At 38.8% G+C, this 21,710-nt stretch overlaps 1 protein-coding gene across 2 annotated transcripts in view; it reads left to right on the forward strand.

The window, feature by feature from the left end:
• The window catches only part of adgrf1.L (adhesion G protein-coupled receptor F1 L homeolog), a 115,579-nt gene that overhangs the window by 79,003 nt on the left and 14,866 nt on the right, over positions 1 to 21,710 (forward strand). For both annotated transcript variants that reach the window (XM_041563584.1, XM_018264059.2), the window contains exons 4-11: positions 10,310 to 10,468; positions 10,817 to 10,978; positions 12,448 to 12,554; positions 13,333 to 13,391; positions 14,266 to 14,408; positions 16,121 to 16,336; positions 18,288 to 18,494; positions 20,353 to 20,514. In XM_041563584.1, the coding sequence (XP_041419518.1) occupies positions 10,310 to 10,468; positions 10,817 to 10,978; positions 12,448 to 12,554; positions 13,333 to 13,391; positions 14,266 to 14,408; positions 16,121 to 16,336; positions 18,288 to 18,494; positions 20,353 to 20,514 (1,215 nt within the window). The remainder of the gene's footprint in view (positions 1 to 10,309; positions 10,469 to 10,816; positions 10,979 to 12,447; positions 12,555 to 13,332; positions 13,392 to 14,265; positions 14,409 to 16,120; positions 16,337 to 18,287; positions 18,495 to 20,352; positions 20,515 to 21,710) is intronic.

Raw genomic sequence — 21,710 nt, forward strand, 5'->3', positions numbered from 1 at the left:
GGATACCCTTATCTATGCAGTAGATGATGTTTTTTAATTCTCAAGTTGCACCTTCAAGTTCACCCGCTTCTATGGTAGACACCCAAATTCTCCACCACTTTTGAATCAACCTAAAGAATAATGATATTTCTTTCAGGAGGCAATACGATTCATTGATCTGCAACTCCTTGACCTCAACATTAGTTTGTCTATTGCAAATAGAATTAGGCGACCATGCATGTAGGTCCCTGGATGGTGAATCTACAGCCATTACACAACAGGTTATTTCTGAACGCAGTGGCAACATAAATGTTTCACAATGGAACAGTCGCTCCTCTGCCTTGAGCATCAGGTATTTGTTTAAGAGATTATTCAAAGAATCTCAAACACCAAATTTAGCCGTCTGTTTCCTAGGAATGCTTAGTCCTGACAATAGAAACGGCAGCTCTGCTTCTACTGGTGTTTCGTTTAGGTAATCTCTGTGACCTTTAGGTGCTCTGAATAACATTTATTTGTTACTAAAATTATTTCAGACAACTAAAACATGCAAAAATAGTTCCAGCAAAAAAAAAGATTTATTTTGTGCACACAGCCGAGATGGAACTAGAGGGAACATTGGTACCAGGTCTAAGTTACAAAGAGTATCAATAAAGGCTTCAAAACCTTAACAAACAAAACTTGGAAGAGAGACGGGAGAGAGGAGATACTAATATAAATATTCAAATATTTCAGAGTTTAGGAGAGATGTCATTAATTGGGAAAGTGGTTAGGGCTCAAGCGATAAAAACAAAAAGGACAAGTAAAGAAAGGGTGAAAACACCGAGAGAAAAAACTTCCTGAAGAATCCAGGAAGTCTGACAATACAGGTATAGGATCGCTTATCTGGAAACCCGATATCCAGAAAGCTCCAAATTACAGAATGGCTGTCTCCCAAAGACTCCATTTTATCCAAATAATCCAAATTTTTCAAAAATGATTTCCTTTTTCTGTGTAATAATAAAACAGTAACTTGTACTTGATCCCAACTAAGATATAATTAATCCTTATTGGAAGCAAAACCAGCCTATTGGGTTTATTTAATATTTACATGAATTTCTATTAGACTTAAGGCATGAAGACCCAAATTACGGAAAGATCCGTTATCCGGAAGACCCCAGGTCCCGAGCATTCTGGATAACAGGTCCCATACCTGTATATGTAATTCCGAGCTTTCTAGATAATGGGTTTCCGGATAACGGAACTATTCATCTCTTTATGGGATCTGTCTGCATTAGCAGAGGCAATGTTCCCAGATCTTAGTAAATAGAACCCCTAGATTGCATTGATGACTGTGAAATATTTGTCTATTGTAAGGCTAGGGGGCAAATTCACTAAGATTTGCAGTTGCGCAAGCATCCGCCTCGCTGCACTTCACCAGGCGTATTTTTGCCAGCGCTACGCAAATTCACTAAAATCCGAAGTTGCGCTCAGGGGAAGCGTAAGGTTTGAAGTTGCACTAGCGTTAATTCACCAAGCAAAGCGAAGTTACGCTAGCGATGGTTAATTTGCATACGGCGCCAAATTGAAGTTACAAAGGAGGAATATGTAGCATCACTACACAAGCCTGGGAAACCTTCAAAACATCAAATAAAATGTTTATTTTGCCCTACACATGTGCCCACTGTATAGTTAAGTTGCCATGAGTTAGGAAATGTAGGGGGGAAGGAGGGGAGCCCCAAAAAAAATCTCGATCTTTTTCAGCCTATCACCCATAAAAAAAGAAAAACCGCCGGCGTTTTTTGGGACAGAAATTTTTTAAACTTTTTTTGAAGCAATCCCTATCTACTCTATTGCACTTCGCCTGGTCTGAGGTGGCGAAGGAAGTCTGGCGTAAAAGGTAACGTTCAGAAAAATGCACGTATCAGTGAATTTGCGTAGTTACGTCAGTTGCGCAAATTCGCCAGGCGTAAGGGTGCGAAGTAACACTAGCGAATTTATGCCAGTGTCCGTTAGTGAATCGGCAAATTAACGAAAATGTGCTACGCTAGAGAATTAACGCTAGCGTTAGGCGATTCGTCCTTTAGTGAATTTGCCCCAAAGTTTCACCTTGTCTTTATTTTTCCACCAACATATAAAACTCACATGGCTATATCAGTTAAAAATTCAGGAAGCAAAAGGCTTTAGGGGGTAAGGGTGGGGTAAGTAATTTGCTTTCTCCTCTCTCTATACATAGAACTATGCTGGGACGGAATTTTTTGTGTACACTATACTTCATGGTCTATGCCTGACAGCCTATTTTAGGATTGTTAACCTGATTATAAATACGGTAATTTTCATTTCAAATACATTTGATGCGACGTGTTAGATTGTATGATTGTTGGGTGGAATTTTTTTCTACGAAAGTATTTTTTTGTACTTTTTATCTTTGCATCATGAAGCTATCTTCACAAAAAACTAATCATTCCATTGTGTTTTTGCATTTATTCCATCTTTATGCACATCCTAACTTTTCACTGAACCTCTACGGCTCACTGTCTGAGACTGTTTAAGAATACAAACCAATTCTCCCTGACATGGTGGTGTTGAGTGTGAGATGGTTTACCATGAATTTGTTTTCATTTTAAGAACCTGGCTCATTTACCCTCTTCTGTAAAACACGTTATCCTGTTGTCGATAATCCAAATGGGAAGAAAAGGTTATTTCTGGGATGTATATGTTGGCTGACTGGAAACAACTAATAAGAGTCCTACAGTAATTAAGGTTTAAGACACATAGAGACCCATTTTACAAAATTCTAATTTTAGAGGTTTCTGAAACCACACATTTTCTCTAAAATTATGAATGCCATGAAAAGTTATTAAAAGATCAGAGCAAAAAACACATTTTAAAAAATGATCCAGAAAAAAAAAATGAAAACCACGGACAATTACTAATGGAAACAAAACAGAAAAACTGTAAAATTCTGATTGGTTAAAAATGGTCCAATAGGATCAGTGCAGCTCCCATTGACTTCTATAGGACCTTAACTGCTTTTACTTGACCAAATTTTGTATTAGAGTTTTTCATGGTATTTGCACTTTATAAATCTCGAATTTTAGAGAAAAAAATTGATTCGTGAAAAAAAATAGAAATTCCAATGTTAGTAAACAGGACCCTTTGGGACAGATTTGTCAAGGGTTGAAGTGAATTTGAGGGAATTTTCGAAGTAAAAACATTGAAATTCTAAGTAATTTTTTGGATACTTTGACCATCGAATAGGATACTATGAATTTGATTAGAAGGAAAATAGTTTGAATATTCGACCACTCGATAATCAAAGTACTGTCTCTTTAAAAAAAACTTCGACTTCAATACTTTGCCAAATTAAACCTGCCGAAGTGCTATGTTATCCTATGGGGACCTTCTAGAGCAGTTATCTAAGTTTTTTGAAGTCGAAGAAAAATCTTTCGATCGATCGCTGAAATCCTTCGATTCGAAGGATTTAATCATTCGATCGAACGATTTTACTTCGACCGCAAATGGCCAAATTCGATGAAAAAAAACTTCGACTTCGATATTCGAAGTCGAAGTAATTCAGTTCGATGGTCGAATTTCGAAGTATTTTCAACTTCGAAATTCTACCCTTGATAAATCTGCCCCTTTATGTATAGTTCTTTCTGGGGACATTTAAACCATTCACTGTCAAAACATAGATATAAGCCATAATAACTGAAAGGACAGTGCTTCACATTTGCTACAAAAAATTATTATTTAAGGTATTAGCACATAGCATTTTTATAGGATGGGAAAGGGCTTCCAGCCCAAAAACTGTCATGTTCTCTAACCCTACAAATTTGGGTTTATGCTGTGAATCTGCCAGTGGGAAGTCTCGTTCTTTCACAATTATATGAAGAATGTCCTAGAATTTGACATGGGAATTCAACTGAATCTTTTCTGGCCAGCGACATACTTGGGAATTAAACAGTTATCCATTAAAAAGCATCTGATATTTATTACAGTTATCCATTAAAAAGCATCTGATATTTGTATGGGGGTCCAACCCAAACATAACATGGCTGGCCCAGAAAGCCTTTAGGAGTGCATTAGACATTACAATTTCTTTTTTAAAAAAAAAAAAGTGTGTGTATATAGGAGACAAGGTAAAACGTAACCTACAACATATTCAAGATTAAAAATCAGGGACGTTAAAGTTTCCTTAAAAAGAGTTTTAATTTCTTACGTAATTTTAAACTTTTATAGATATATTTATAGAATAAAATGATAATTGAATTTGGATTTGGAAAATTTCACCCAGAAATGTTGTTGGTAAATTGATGTGATTTGTGATTTTTAGTCGTTATCAATACAACAAGGCCACTGTTTTCCCATGGATATCTCCTGTGAAGAGAGGATTTATTTTTATGCCTCTTTCATAAGACAAGACCAGAAAGTGAACAATGAGTTTATTCAATATTATCTGGCACCACAAAACTAAAATGTACTTTCATTTAAAGGGCATGTAAAGGCAAAAAAAAAAAATCCAATTTTTACTTTCTTTAATGAAAAAGAAACCTATCTCCAATATACTTTAATTAAAAAATGTGTACTGTTTTTATAAGAAACCTGACTGTGTGCAGTGAAATTCTCCCTTCATTTACTGCTGTGGATAGGAATTGTCAGACGGTCCCTAACTGCTCTGCAGGGAAACAATCATACTTATGTACAGCAGGGGGAGCCCCGCCTTACTTCCCAGCCATGCAGAACTCAAGCAGCTTTGTTTATGACGATCCCTAAGCAGCCCAGACCACACTGAGCATGTGCACAGTCTTAGTCTTGCAAAGATGTTTAACAAAGTTACAAGATGGTGACCCCCTGTAGCCAACTTTGAAAGCATAAATCATTTGTTTGATTAGGCTTGTGGTGCAGTAAGTTCATGTTTATATTTAGTATACAAAATACAGCATTTCTAGCCTTATTCTATTTTAGACTTTACATGCCCTTTAATGCAGTTGTAACAGCCTTTACCTTCCAAGCAGGTACCTTGTAGCAATAATTATTGATATGATACAAAACATATGTATTTGGCTATTATATAGCGGTTACTTGGCAGCTTTTTGTTGATGTTTTATGGGTCATACATGATCAGATAGGATTGAAAGTAGGATCTGTTAATATTGACTGTTGCTAGCTCTTTTTGTTTGATTATCGTGCTGAGCAAATGATGATAAGAAAAATATAAGTATTAAATAAACATGACAAAGTCGCGCACTTCTGCCGCTTGTGTTTGTTTTATGCATTTTTCATGAAGATAAGAAATCAAATTAAATTGAGAGGTCTGGGACTCAATACATGAGAAAGTTCTGGCAATGTTTTATGAGTTGTGGACAATAATACAAGTTATTTCTTGATATGAAGGTATATGAAGATATGAAGGTATATTATGGGCCTCCCCATAATGGGTCTGTATGCCTACTTTTTAAAATTTTGTATTTAATAAAACTATTGGTTTTTAACTTTGAAGAGAACCCTTTGGAGTATAATTTTTGAAACTAAATATACTTAAATGTAAGATTAATCTCTACTCTACAATTGTAGATATTTTGTACAAATTACTTTGTTGCCCATAGCGCTTCATTTTTTTTAAGTTGGAAAAATGTCCTCAGTGTGCAGTTACTGTATCTTTAGGAGTATGTGGTATTGAAAAATGTCTAAATTTCCCAAAATATTCTTTGTCTACTAAAGAAGTAATGGCATTCTTGTGCTATCTTGCAGGTACTATACTAAGGTTTTTTTTTTTATCAAAGTCCGAATTTATCTCAATATTTTCTGCTATAAACTCCAATGAAATCCACTCGGGTTTTTTGCGCTTATTTATTATTACACTTTCCCAAAAATTTGATTTGCATTAAAAAATCCGAAAACTTCAGGGTATTGCACGAAACCCATCGCACATCAACAAATCATTGAGACTTCTCCCATTGACTTAGAGGCAACCGCAACAGGTTTTAGATTCATCCTCGGGGTTTAATAAATTCCGAAAAAATCGTGATTTTTTTAAAAGTCTGATTTTATATAAAAAAAATCACAAATTTTTCGTGATTTTTGCATTCAGAGTTTAGTAAATAACCCCCTAAATATCAGCTCCACTCTGACCATGGCTAACTGTTTGAAAAAGTATAATGTGATTATGATTGTGTTGTTAAGTGCTTACAATTAGGTCATGGAATCTCATGGGCATCTACTGTACTTGCCACCTCCTGCCAACCCCTCATGTATTTTACTCTTTGTACTCTTGAAATTTTTAACCATGAGAATTTGAAATTATTTTAGTTTAACTTTACTGTTTGGAATATAAATGATCTGGTTGCAAGGATCCCACCTACCCTGACAACCAGGCAGTGGGTTGAATAAGAGATTGGAAGATAAATAGGAGAGGCCTGATTGGAAAGTTAAGTAATAAAAGAGATACAAAAGAAAAAATTTCAATGGAAACCATGAATGCGTATTATGTTTATTGCTAGTTAATTCTAAGGTAAACGTACCCCTTAAATATGGTTGACAGGAACAATCAGCCCCTGTATGCTGTCAATATTTGTCCAAGGCCTATAACCTGCCAAACAACTAGTGTTTGACTCTATAACATAAAAAGGCAAGTTTTTATAGAGTTTTCAACATAGTTCACTAGAGGGAATATTCACCTTTGTTTATTCACCTGTATGGGATATTTAATGGCATATTTAGAAACTTATCAACCTTTAGATAAATCCGGTCTGTATTAAACTATATAGAGAGTGAAGGTGAACTTTTCCCTGGAGGTCTACTTTCTCTGTTTGATAAACTAACCCTAAAGTGTTCCGTGACATCTCCTGCTAAACAAGTTTTAATTTGCTTAAACACTTTTAATTTCATCTAAAGCATTTAGTGAAGTTAAAAATAAAAGCGCAAAGAGACTCATTTCACGTGTTGCTAAAAACATCCCCTTCTGGCTGGCACAATGCTGAGACATAACTTTCGCATAAGCCGCCAAGGATCATCCAAATTCCTCACCCCAATGTAAGTGAATGCACAAATAATTCTTAAATGTTTTACAGACAGAACATTCTGTCGTCTTCCTTCAGTATGTTGCAGACCATAGCTCTACCTTTAAATGAGCTACCTCTTTTCTGGTTATGGGCTGCAACCATGCTAAAGTTTTTGTATAGAAAAGCAGGATGGTGTTGGGGGGAATGGGCTGTTACTATGAAATATCTGCATTACTGGATCCCCAGTGGAACATTCCATTCTACCCAAGAATTTCCATCCACGAAGGTAGAAAATATTGTATACTTTAATGAGGATTGTACGTAAACCGCTTTGAAGATAAGATATACGCAACTTATCTTTCCATTTTAAGTGGATTGCTGTTCATCACTCTCCCCCTTGTCTGGGTACCTGATGGTTCATGGTTACTCTTGCCTCTCCCCCTCCTCGATCACAGCTTAATGTGTTTGAGTCATGCTTGTTTTTGGCTTTTCTGGACTGATATTATGTTCCTATGCCTACTGCCTTCAGCTCCTAGTGAGTTGTAATAGATGTGTATTGTGTGTTCACTTTTTAATAGTTCCAGGAATATGCAGTGTCCAGATAGCCCAACAGCTCTGTGTTCTTACTGTGGCTGTTGGGTAGGGATAAATGTGAAGTTTAAAAGGCAACTGTCAGATCTGACTATGTGTTAGACTGGGGTAATAGGGTTACTGTCCTTTTGTATTTGTAGGGTAATAGGGTTACTGTCCTGGTGTATTTGTAAGCCTTTAAACTAAGTGGTTGATCCAGAACTGTGAGTACGCTATCTTATGGCTGTTGCCATGGGTGGGTTTTTGTAGGAGACGGTCACCATGTAGATGGAGTTGCTTGTGTGAATTCTACATGCCAAACTCAGTGTGAAAGTTGTTTGTGTATCAGAGAGCGTGTGAGCATTGTTGGTTGTCGGGTATTTACATAATAAGGAAACTAAAGTAGTATAGTAGTGCATTTCAAGGTCAACAAACACCATTAAAGGTGCACCAAGTATAGACAGGGCCGGATTTACATAGTGGGCGCCCCTGGGCCCACTGCCGTTCATCGCCCATGTCCCCTCCCCTTTATTCATGCAAATTTTCATCATCTGGACCAGAGCAAATTTTCATCATCTGGACCAGAGCAATGGGGATTGGTGCATGGGAAAAAAATTATTATATCTCCAGTGTTTTTAAACCAATGTGGGTGTGGTTGGACAGCATGCCGCCCCACTAAAGTCCTGCCGCCCTAGTCCCAGGCCTAGGTGGCCTTTCCACAAATCCGGGCCTGAGTATAGAGCCCAATATGTCATTAAAATGTGCTCTTTTCGAATGTTGTTGTGCCCCCTCGTCTGTTTCAGACATGGTTGTTCCATTTTGGCATTAATGGCCTCAATTACAACTCTTTCAAACTATCTGTCTTCTCGGTTCATAATAAGCACATTGCTGTTCTTTTTCCTTCTTGTCCTGAGGAGTTAGACCTCCTATGTTGAGCCATTCTCTTGCTGAGTGGTTGTTTAGTCTCCCCTACAGTATGTATAGATCCATGCACTCTTTACTACACTGAAAAGCATCAACCATATTACTTTGCATGTGCTTTGATGTTGAGTATTTTGGGTGTACCAACTTCTGTCTCAGAATGTTGCTTGGTTTGAAAAACACAGGAAAGCAAAGTTTGTTGAAAATTCTGATGTTCCAGCCACACATGGAATTACTATGTTGCTTCATCTGCTGTGCACCTTTGTTTTGACAAAGGTCCAGTCTGGGTATCCACAAGTTTTCATATTTCCTTTGAGATGCTATCTCAAATCTTCCAGAGGGTGGTGGGAATCACACTTTCACACCTCTGTGATTTTCAGTTTGCACATAACTAAATAACTTCAATGGAAACAATATTATTGGAGCCGACGTCATAACATTACTTTTGAATGCTATTGCTATATACTGTTGCCATAAAACTTTTGAATGCTATTGCTATATACTGTTGCCATAAAAGTATTTGTTTTGTGATGCTTTTACATTACCTTTTTTACTACCCTGTTCCTGTATGAGGGGGCTGCCATATTTGTGCAGCAGGAGTCCATTAGCATTAGAAACTGACAGGCTGAGAAGAGACAGTCAGGTTAGGCAAAACAGTCAGGTTTGGGAACTTCAAGTAGCAATTACAAAATTAGAACTATCAGTGAAAAACGATCAACATGACCCATAGGCAACTTTTAGGGGGTTATTTATCAAAGTCCAAATTTATCCCAATATTTTCTGCTACAAACGCTTATTTATTATTTCATTTTCCAGAAAATTTGCGTCATTTCCACCCAAAAACTCCAAAAACTTTGGGTATTGGCCCGAAACCCAGCGCACATCAAAAAATCATTGGGACTTTTCCCATTCACTTATATGCAACCTCGGCAGGTGAGATGCCGGATTTTCAGATCCAGACTTTTCCATCCTCGGGGTTTAATAAATTCCGAAAAATTCGTGATTTTTTTAGAAGTCATATTTTATTTTAAAAAATCACAATTTTTTTGTGATTTTTGCATTCGGAGTTTAGTAAATAACCCTCAGAATGTAGATTAATATTTTGAAAAGAGAAATTTTAGTGACAGTAACAGCTTAAGAGTTTAACCACCAGGAAATCCCCTACCATAGTTGAACTAAAGAAGCCACTCAGATGTGGGTTAAAACGTTTTCAGGAAAACTCAGAAAGTCCAGCTGAGTTGCATAACTAGATGTTACTGTGGCCTACAGCTAATTAATTCTAGGGCCCTCAAAATGTCCAGAGGTTGTCCTGTTTTACCAATATATGTTGAAATTGCTCTTTATTTGGACTGCATTGGGCCCCCTATACCTCCTGGGCCCCCTTGCAGCTGCAGGGGATGTTTCCTCTGTAGTTATGCCCCTGGTCCAGTTGCATTAGACTTAACTCTACTAGATACTGTATATTATGATCTGGATGAAAGAAAATCTTCATAGACAGTTGGGCAGTCCTACTTTATGTCTGTTAGGTCCCATTAAATGTAAACTCAGTCCACTCAAATGCAATTTACAATTTCAAGCCTTCTGCATATTTATTAGTAGCGCGATGCAAACATTCAGTGCATTCTTTCACGTCATTCAAGCACGTGTCTCTATAGAATGGAACTGCAGCACCACCTTCTGGTAGTGTCCTCTAGAGTTCCAGCAGACTGAAGTTGCCATTCAGCTACACAGGTTTTTGTGTCATTATCATTGTAATATCATAGTAAAGGGCTGTGCTAATGTGTTTGCTCCATATAGTAAAGGATGATAACAATAAAAATCCTGAATTGTAACCTGTACTTTGGATTTTTGTATTGCAGTTGATACTTCTGTTTCTCAATACATGGTTGACATTGAACTCAGTTTCCCAAATGCCTCACTCCTGGATGATCTCAAATTATTCATACAGAGCTTGTCATATCCCATTGCTCTAGACGATTCCATGACTGCCAACATATCAGCAATAAGTGTAACAACAGGTAAGTCATGATTCATGGGCATTGGGTAGTTTCAAGTTCAAAGCTTTTCCACCCAGTATGATGTTAAATACAACATCTGACCATATCAAAATATCCTAGACAGCCCTAGCGATGCCCATTTAAGTACCCTTACACAATGCACTTATTTGTTCTGCTGCTATTAGAGATAGTTGACTTATATAGCCAGCCTGGCTTTGGAACAGTTTAGATCCCTCCAGGTGCACCTACAAGTTACAAACCTGAGTAAAATAAATACACACAATGAGAAATACAAGAATGGTTGCATTGTTCTAGGCATATCAAGTCGTGTTCTAATCCTATATTTGCTTGCGATTTTGTATTTACCAGTATGCAGTCTAAGTGGATCAACGTCCCAGTGCTCCTGTGAAAATGGTTACACGTGGTCTGGTGATGTATGTCACACTTATACACCTTGTGTGGGATCCAGTTCTCGGTGTACCTGCATAAATCAAACACCTCCAACAGGAGCATATTGTCAGGTTACGACAGGTAAGAACAATGGAGCTTGTCATTACATGTGATATGCACACACATAGGTATGTTATGACATTCTCTTAGGAAAGAGCCCAATAGAATCTGAATGGTCTGCCATGATACCCGGGAATGCCGTGTTTGGCCCAAGGCCAGAGGAGCCTCAGTGCAGGACAGTTTCCATCAGCTCTTTCATCCCCACCAGAGTCACATGGCACCAATATAGTTTAGCATGTTGTATGTATGTTTTAGGCATCCAAATGTAGGCCCTGAATGTCAGGTCCTCTGGTGGGCCATAGGGGGGCTAGTCCAATACCAGCCACCAAATATTTTATGAAATTATAAATGCTTCACGCAATACCTGCATTCTTGCTGTTGTGGACATGTTGCTAAATATGTCCATGCTTTATCTAGTAGAAGCAAATCTAGATTAACTGGATTTGCTGAATAATCATTGAAGAAGTTTCACTACTAATCTGAGCAGCTTCTTCAGTTCAAGAGCTCAGTATTTCCATGTTTTTCCAAAAGGACAAAGGTGTGATGTCATGACGAAGGTGGCCGTCTCAATGCTGAGCTCTCACATCCTTTTGCATTGCCATGTTATGCTGTTATTTAAAGCTGCAACCACCATTGTTGGGCAGGAATTTAGTAATATTCAACCTTTTGTAATGCATCTTAGAGGATAGCTCAAACAATAACTATACAGAGAAGCCAGGTGTGATGAAGACACAAGGGAGGCCTGAGCTTACTTGACCTATGAGTTCCAGGTTGACTATTAGTGGTTTGCATCAGCTAGCTCAAAGGAGCTTATAGACGTCCCAAGAAGTAAACTGGTAAAACTTAACTGGATTGTTGCAGCTAATTGTGAGTTCTTGGCTTCTCTTACATTAAAGGGCATGTAAAGTCTAAAATAGAATAAGGCTAGAAATGCTGTATTTTGTATACTAAATATAAACATGAACTTACTGCACCACAAGTCTAATCAAATAAATAATTTATGCTTTCAAAGTTGGCTACAGGGGGTCACCATCTTGTAACTTTGTTAAACATCTTTGCAAGACTAAGACTGTGCACATGCTCAGTGTGGTCTGGGCTGCTTAGGGATCGTCATAAACAAAGCTGCTTGAGTTCTGCATGGCTGGGAAGTAAGGCGGGGCTCCCCCTGCTGTTCTTAAGTATGATTGTTTCCCTGCAGAGCAGTTAGGGACCGTCTGACAATTCCTATCCACAGCAGTAAATGAAGGAAGAATTTTACTGCATACAGTCAGGTTTCTTATAAAAACGGTACACATTTTTTAATCAAAGTATATTGGAGATAGGTTTCTTTTTCATTAAAGAAAGTAAAAGTGGGATTTTATTTTTTTGCCTTTACATGCCCTTTAAAGCTTCCTGCACCTTCCTGTACCTAATTGAGCTTTAGAAATATATTTTTCAATTCTATTTGCACTTACTTTTTAAATGTTATCTTTGTTCCTTTCAACGAACAGCTAAAAACAAAAAAATGAGTCTTAGAATCTTGGAAGATTTTACAGACGATTTCAGAGACCTGTCGTCCGCCAAGTCCCAAAGTTACACGAGCCGGATAGAAAATGCGGTATGTTTCCCATAACACTATCCAGTAATGTACACGGGTATTTTCTTAGTTGCTTGGAATAAATATTTTTCATGTAAAAAAAAAATCCCTTTTATGCTAAAATATATATATATAACAAATGTCTAATTTTAGGCATCTCTTACTTAAAGGGAACCTCTGGCCAAAAACTGTACAGTGAAAGAAAAGATACAACTTTCTAGTATAAGTCTTAGTAAATTGTTATTTGTAATTGTAATTGCTAATTGAAGAAATATCTGTCTGGCTTTTTGTATTCTCTGCACTGCTGCCTTTGACTCCTGGCTTTATATACAATTTTAAATGTGTTCGAATGTTGCTTTGAATCGCTTTTTGGGTGAAGAACCTGCTATAACCTCCTATCTGAAGAAACTCATAAAACTGAAAATAAAAATTCAGGATGATCTGAGCTCAGTCACACCCAGTTTTACCCCCAATATTCCATGTAACCAGCTGAATTGTGGAGTAAATCCGAAATTATGGAACCATTTGCCATGACTGTCACAGCTAATGTAGTTCAGGACTTATCCCAGGTTTGCAGTAACAAAAGCTGTTGATTGTGTCCTTTTAATTAATTTATATTGTGTTAAGAGGGGAAATCTAGAACAATGAAGGGCAACTACAAGTGCTTCAACAGCTGTTGGACAACAATTCCCAGCATCTCCTGACTGTCTGGAAAGCAAAAAAGAGGCAGTTGCTACAGCTCACTAGCCATTATACAGAAGCTAATTTGTCTTAATTTCAATTTTGTTGTGTTTTGTAGTTTGATTCCAGCTACGGATCTTTGCCTGGATACCTGTATGCGAGAGTGACGAGATTTAGGTAAGAGGAATTCAGTCGAGGATGTTAAATTGATAAGATGAGGTTTCTTTTCATTCTGTAGTTACTGCTGGACATGAATAGTACCCATAACACCCGTTTTCCTTCACTGCAAAATTCTAGAAACTGCGAAAAAATTGCAAAACGCATTGAAGTCAATGGGCATTTTTACGCATTACTTTTTATACTTTTCTTACTCAAAATGCTTTAAAGTCAATGGGTTTTTTTTCTTATGGAGACTTTTTTGTCCAAATGCATTAAAGTCAATGGGCGTTTTTTCTTATGGGTGTTTTTCTCTGTGAATTTTCCCACGGCAAATTTTCGCAAATCCATGGCTGGGGAATAAATTCGCTCATCACTTCTCACGGGCTTTAATACATAGAGAAGTCAAACATTTTAGGAATTGTATCGTAGGAATCTAATAAAAAGAAAATAAATGTGTTACCCCTGCTGAGCAAAGGGGACAAGAAGAGTTACCTGCAGGGAGAGTGTTTTGCAGGGTAGAGATAATGGAGGACTCTACTGCTTGGGCAGCTTTTCATAACGCTTGTGATCAACAGGATTAAGTGACTCTCTGCATAGATATAAGGCAGAGGAATGGCTTAAATCAGATTATTAGACCCCATCAGAAAAGAAAGCAGATGTAGGCTCAGACCTAGGAGTGGGGATTGGGGACCACAGCAAAGAGTTATTCAGTGAGTAAGACAAAGTCAATGTAAGGACTATCTGCTCTGTTGTAAAAGTAGCAGCACAGTAGTGATGTGATGCAAGCAGCCTCAAATAGGAGGTGGGGGAGTGGAGTGTTAGCTCTTGGCCTTTATGCTATTATCATGATTGTGATTGCTCATGATTGGCTAACCCATCCTTTCAATTTCAGGCCAGGAAGTGTTGTAGCAGACTATACAATTGTAACAGACGCAGTCAACTCTTCAGTGCTCCAGGCGGCTAACACTGATTTAGTAGCCAACTTGAGTGCAACCTTCCGCTTAGCCACACCAGCCATTCAGAATGTCATTGAAGGTAAAGACTTAAAGCTCAGGTGGTATTACAGTGCAATAACCTGAATGTACTGGCCTGAAGCTTGTTCCATAACAGTAATTTGTTATTATGTAGAGCTCCTCAATTTCTTAGGCACAGCTTGCTGAACCCAGCACTATGACTAAGTGCTGGGTAAGCATGAAACGCGTTAGGCGTTAGAGGGAATACTATACATGTTTTTTAACTACTGATGTGAATAAAATATATATTTTTTATTGAATAGCATGTCTTGGAGAAATTATTGAGATTGTGGTTTTACCTCTGTTTGGTCACTAGAGGTCTCCGACATGCTCATTAATAGTATTTACTGATTCTGCTCCCAATTTGATTTAAATAACAGCTTGCTGAACGACAATTCTCCGGAGCATATACTCAAGGGTTAAAGCATTCTGGGAGCTGTATTCCATTAACAATTCCAATGAGCTGTATTCCATTACCAGGGAACCTAAGGTTTTGAAGAGGACTCTAGAGTCTATTCAGTGACAAAGACATTAGTGTTAAGATCACCAACCTCAGTCAGAACCCTTTAGATTACTTAATGGTCCATGGATATACAGATGTACAAAGAGATAGGGGACCTTGGAAGAATGTTAGAAAATGTGCTCTAGCTGTAGACAGTTGCAATAATATAGTGTCAAGAAATATGGGTTGAATCCCAATGAAATTGAACTGCATTGCAGCAATCTATAGAAGAACGCTTCTATTATTATCTATTATCCAAAATGTTAGTGGTGCTCTAGCTTGCTGGATGTCCAGATATGTATCACCATGTAATCACACGTCTTGTGTATCTACAGGAAAGTCACTCACGTGCATTTAGGGCCAATTTTATTGAGCCATGGACTGGCTTGTGATGAAATTGGAGAGGATAACTTGCTGCAGATGGAAGGCTTATCCCTCCCCAAAATGTTGACATTCAGAAGAAGCCAGTCTGTTAGTGCTGTTCCTTTCATTATGCAACAGTATTATATCAGACATCAGAAGAAGTGGGTCATGTGCCATATGGCTCTTCTTATATAACCAAATGATGCTCACCACTTTATCCATGTGACCCAGGTGCTTAAGCCCTTTCCTTGAAGGCAATTACAGTCTCTTTACTATATAAAGGGTAACTGTCACTCACCACATTGCAATGTTGGTCTGGGTGCTGCTCCCCAAACATAGAGATGCAGGAAGGTTACTGTGAACCACATCAGAATATAGATGCACATTAGTAGACATTCATTTGCAAATAAGTAAAGGGACTACTGTTGTGCAACTCTTCTGGTTTTGTTCTCCAAGTGCATTAAAATGTAGTTCAGTTTGAGCATGGAACAAGAGCACTTAGTCAGCTTTACAGTAAAGAAGATAAAAGGCACAGACTTAACTGGAGAAATGAAGAGGTTTATAGAGTAGCTTGAGAACAGGGTGGAGTGCTATGATCAAATCAGGGATTGGGGCAGATAGTGAGCCTGTCTGGGTGTACCGGGGCTTTATTGGCCTTATTAAAGGTGCAACTAGGAAACCGGTGGCAAGACAGTGGGGGAAAGTATATTTTCATCTTACTTTAAATTATGTCATGCATCTGATGAACAGCCAGTCCTCTGCTGTAAAATTCTACAATGTGCCCAATCCGAACACATTTATTAGTTTAGTTAAATGTAATAAATATGAACTTCTGTGTTTTATAACCCACTTTATGTCTTTCTTTACAGGACAGAGTAACCTAAATGTTTCCCCAGTCAACGTCTTTATTGGAGATAGAGTATCTCTTCTATGCACTGTAAACTCTGCTTCTACTAATGTACTATGGTATTTTAATGACACACAAAAAATTACATCTATTGCACCATTTGAAATTACCAACAAAACAACAAGTTCTACGTCAGAGTCCAACTTGGTCATAACCGGCATGACTAAGAATAATGCAGGCAAGTTTCTCTTATTTTATAGTAGTGGGGGTGTTTTAACTGTTTACCTGACTTTATGTGGGGGGGGGAACAAGGCAGGGACCAATATATAGTAAGGTTCTGGAGAGCAACAGTTATAAGCTAGAAGCATGGGCCTTGGCAGAAAAAAAAATTCCAAGTCATAAAATAAAAGCCTATATACAGTACCTACGGGTTAAGGAAATGCTTTATGTGGGATAGCAGGTATAGTAGGGAGAGATGGTGTCTATAGTAACAGTGGATAATAGTCTCTGGGAAGGGAGTGTGACTGTGGGATAGCAGGTGTAGTAGGGAGAGATGGTGTCTATAGTAACAGTGGGATAATAGTCTCTGGGAAGGGAGTGTGACTGTGGGATAGCAGGTATAGTAGGGAGAGATGGTGCCTATAGTAACAGTGGAATAATAGTCTCTGGGAAGGGAGTGTGACTGTGGGATAGCAGGTATAGTAGGGAGAGATGGTGTCTATAGTAACAGTGGGATAATAGTCTCTGGGAAGGGAGTGTGACTGTGGGATAGCAGGTATAGTAGGGAGAGATGGTGTCTATAGTAACAGTGGGATAATAGTCTCTGGGAAGGGAGTGTGACTGTGGGATAGCAGGTATAGTAGGGAGAGATGGTGTCTATAGTAACAGTGGATAATAGTCTCTGGGAAGGGAGTGTGACTGTGGGATAGCAGGTATAGTAGGGAGAGATGGTGCCTATAGTAACAGTGGATAATAGTCTCTGGGAAGGGAGTGTGACTGTGGGATAGCAGGTATAGTAGGGAGAGATGGTGCCTATAGTAACAGTGGGATAATAGTCTCTGGGAAGGGAGTGTGACTGTGGGATAGCAGGTATAGTAGGGAGAGATGGTGCCTATAGTAACTGGATAATAGTCTCTGGGAAGGGAGTGTGACTGTGGGATAGGAGGTATAGTAGGGAGAGATGGTGTCTATAGTAACAGTGGATAATAGTCTCTGGGAAGAGAGTGTGACTGTGGGTTAGCAGGTATAGTAGGGAGAGATGGTGCCTATAGTAACAGTGGGATAATAATCTCTGGGAAGGGAGTGTGACTGTGGGATAGCAGGTATAGTAGGGAGAGATGGTGCCTATAGTAACAGTGGGATAATAGTCTCTGGGAAGGGAGTGTGACTGTGGGATAACAGGTATAGTAGGGAGAGATGGTGCCTATAGTAACAGTGGATAATAGTCTCTGGGAAGGGAGTGTGACTGTGGAATAGCAGGTATAGTAGGGAGAGATGGTGCCTATAGTAACAGTGGATAATAGTCTCTGGGAAGGGAGTGTGACTGTGGGATAGGAGGTATAGTAGGGAGAGATGGTGTCTATAGTAACAGTGGGATAATAGTCTCTGGGAAGGGAGTGTGACTGTGGGATAGCAGGTATAGTAGGGAGAGATGGTGCCTATAGTAACAGTGGATAATAGTCTCTGGGAAGGGAGTGTGACTGTGGGATAGCAGGTATAGTAGGGAGAGATGGTGCCTATAGTAACAGTGGATAATAGTCTCTGGGAAGGGAGTGTGACTGTGGGATAGCAGGTATAGTAGGGAGAGATGGTGCCTATAGTAACAGTGGATAATAGTCTCTGGGAAGGGAGTGTGACTGTGGGATAGCAGGTATAGTAGGGAGAGATGGTGCCTATAGTAACAGTGGATAATAGTCTCTGGGAAGGGAGTGTGACTGTGGAATAACAGGTATAGTAGGACATATGGTCAGAAAAACATTTTATATCCTTGTTGCACATCTGTGACCCTGGTTATTTGAAGTGTAGCTCGGTATGGGTTAAATGGCCACAGTGTTCACAGTACTACAGTTATAAAACTCATTTTGCCACCTCCAAGAACAGCCCTGACCTGAGAACAATTTTAACAGTTGTTTTTTGTTTTTTTTTTAAAAACGTTTCTTTTAAACATTTTTAACCTTTTGTCTCTGCAGGAAATTACAAGTGCATGTTTGAAAATACCTCTGACCTTTATTTGGTAGATACAAACATAACCGTTGCTTCTATAACCATTACGGGACCTGATTCTGTACAAGTTACTTGCAACAACTCCGACTATACTTTGGTCACTTGTTCCACAGATGGGGACATTAACTCTCTTTCACTTACATGTTCTTCTGATCCAAACAAAGGTGTTTTCAGTAAGTGTTGTATAAATTAAGTTTCGTGTTTATCTTAATACTGTTTACCAAGTCAATTTGCCTTTGATAGCAAATCAGTTTCCACTGTTGCGGGAGAATTCTTGGATTGTGCATTGTGGGTAAAAAAAATATGGCGACTGGCATGGGTTTTACCACATTGAACATGTATCAGCATGAGCCCAATTGTAGTCTAAAAAGAATAATCAGGCAAAGTGACCCCTGAGCCCTAAATACATGAACTAAAAGAAATGCGAAACAAACAGTAACTTTAAATTGAAATATGCATGGAGTCCTCCCCCCCCCCCACTCTGGCTGATATCTGTGTATAGTGTATACTTGACTTACAATAAAATTGTATTGTTCAGGCTGAGTTTATTGACACATAAAGCAGTCAAGGTGAAACTTGAGTCTACCTCTTAGGGCAGAGACACACGTGGAGATTCGGGGAGATTTAGTCGTCCGGCGACAAAATCGCCTCTTCTTCGGGCAACTTATCTCCCCGAACTGCCTTCCCGTCGGCTAGAATATAAATCGCCGGCAGGATGGCACTCGGAATGATTCATTTTCCAAAATCGCCCGAAGTTTCCTCGTGAGGCAGTTCGGGGAGATTAATCGCCCGAAGAAGAGGTGATTTATTGCCAGGCAACTAATCTCCCTGAATTTCCATGTGTGTCTCTGCCCTTACATTCCATATACATGAAGCTCAGTAAGTTCTTCAAAAGTCTCTGCTCTAAGCCCCTTAGATCAGGGGGTATCAGAAGTTTTCAGCTCAGGATCAACCTTGGAGCTTCAAGTCTACCCTTAGCTCATAACATGGTTTAATTTAATAGGAAATATAGCAGTCATTCAGCTACAGGTTCCATAAATATCTTGAGCAGCTATGATTTTATCCAAAATGTCATCATAAGTTACCTGCAAGCTGGACTTTCAAGCTTATTTTGGAGATACACTTGAAATCTTAAGTGTATCTCCTGCCATCTCCTAGGTGGCTAGCACAACTGTTTTGGTCCACTGCTGTTGACCCTCTTTAAAAAAAACTTTTATTTATTTGCTTAAAATTTAACATGGAGTGAAGGAATAGAGATAAAAATAGTGAGGTTGTGGGGTAGGTACAACTCATTTGATGACATGTCTAAGGCATGGTATAGTCGGTAGGCAATATCTCAAGTTGGGGATGCGAGAAGTTCATGTACAACAGATGTTCTGCTCAGGTAGGTCAGCTATAGAGTGGGTGGACCTTGTTTATCAAAAGTAGGTGCTGTAGTGAGCTTCTAGGATAGGATATTTACTTTCCTAGCAATTATTATTATTATTATCAAATATCTAAAAAATGCCAACATATCCACAGTGTTGTAAATAAATAGGTGTATACATAAAACATACAGGAATACCCATAAAGACCACCAATAACTAATAGAAGAGGTAGAGATGACCCTGCCCAAAAGAGCTTACAATCTAAAAGAATAGCTTATAGTCTAAAAGTATCAGAAGGGTATATTGATGCCAAGAACTGTTTTTCAACTCATTTCATGAGACATGCCTCTAGGGATTTGGTGTTTGGCCAGACATTTATCTACCTTCTCCCAAAATCTAGATATAATAAGACAGGTCCACAATGCAAGCAAGAATGTTTCCAGACTCAACACACATTTAATGGTTAGGTTGTCTGATTTAAGGCCCATAGAGTTGAGACTGCTGGTGTGAGATTCCTTCTGTGGATCATGTAGTATTTTGTTAGAACATCATTGCTACCAATTACTGAGGACAAGTGGGAATGGGTGAGATCATCCCATAAAAAGATGCAATATTTTACATCTTACTGAATGCCTTACCATATCTTAAATACTGTTCATCACAGACAGGTCCCAGTTATGCGCTTCTGCTACTTGTTGGAATTACATGGTGCAAGCCAGTCCAGACCAGTGCACCGAGGGAAGCAAAGCAACCTATACGTGTACTTGTTTCACGCCATATGAAGCTAAGGTCTCTAAAGTCATCAGTGTCACCTATTTAAACCCAGGTAAGTGATTAAATTCTAAATGGTAGTTCTAATATCCTATACTACAACAGATCAAACATTACTATTATTTTTATGTAATGGTAATGTGCGGTTTGACCCAAAACTCAGGCTTGACCACTGGTTGGGCGGGTTCAGGTTGAAATTTGGCCAACCATTGCGGGTTAGAGTTGGGTCCGGGTCACATTGGGGAAGTACACTCCCCCACTGCTCCCAAAAATTCCCTGTCTTGGAACCAGAGGCACACAGATGTATTGTACAGAGCGAGAGGACGTGAATAACAGTCGGGAGCAGGTCCCACAATAGCAATATTTTGTAGTTTAGGGTTAAGGTTTTGCAGGTTAGGGTCAGGTGCAGGTTGAGATCTTCTTGACCCGCATATCACTGTTATGTAAGTATCAATTGGCATAAATGCCATCACTAAGAATAGTTTCTAAAATATGACATCTCTAAGTACCGATGTGTGCCATACACTGGTGTATTGACATCACTAAGTACAGATGTGACTATACACTGGTGTATTGACATCACTAAGTACAGATGTGACTATACACTGGTGTATTGACATCACTAAGTACAGATGTGACTATACACTGGTGTATTGACATCACTAAGTACTGATGGGGCCATACACTGGTGTATTGACATCACTAAGTACAGATGTGGTCATACACTGGTATATTGACATCACTAAGTACTGATGGGGCCATACACTGGTGTATTGACATCACTAAGTACAGATGTGGTCATACACTGGTGTATTGACATCACTAAGTACAGATGTGGTCATACACTGGTGTATTGACATCACTAAGTACAGATGTGGTCATACACTGGTATATTGACATCACTAAGTACTGATGGGGCCATACACTGGTGTATTGACATCACTAATCACAGATGTGGCCATACACTGGTGTATTGACATCACTAAGTACAGATGTGGCCATACACTGGTGTATTGACATCACTAAGTACAGATGTGGCCAAACACTGGTGTATTGACATCACTAAGTACAGATGTGACCATACACTGGTGTATTGACATCACTAAGTACAGATGTGACCATACACTGGTGTATTGACATCACTAAGTACAGATGTGACCATACACTGGTGTATTGACATCACTAAGTACAGATGTGGTCATACACTGGTGTATTGACATCACTAAGTACAGATGTGACCATACACTGGTG

Source organism: Xenopus laevis, chromosome 5L (assembly GCF_017654675.1).
Source record: "Xenopus laevis strain J_2021 chromosome 5L, Xenopus_laevis_v10.1, whole genome shotgun sequence".
NCBI lineage: Eukaryota > Metazoa > Chordata > Amphibia > Anura > Pipidae > Xenopus > Xenopus laevis.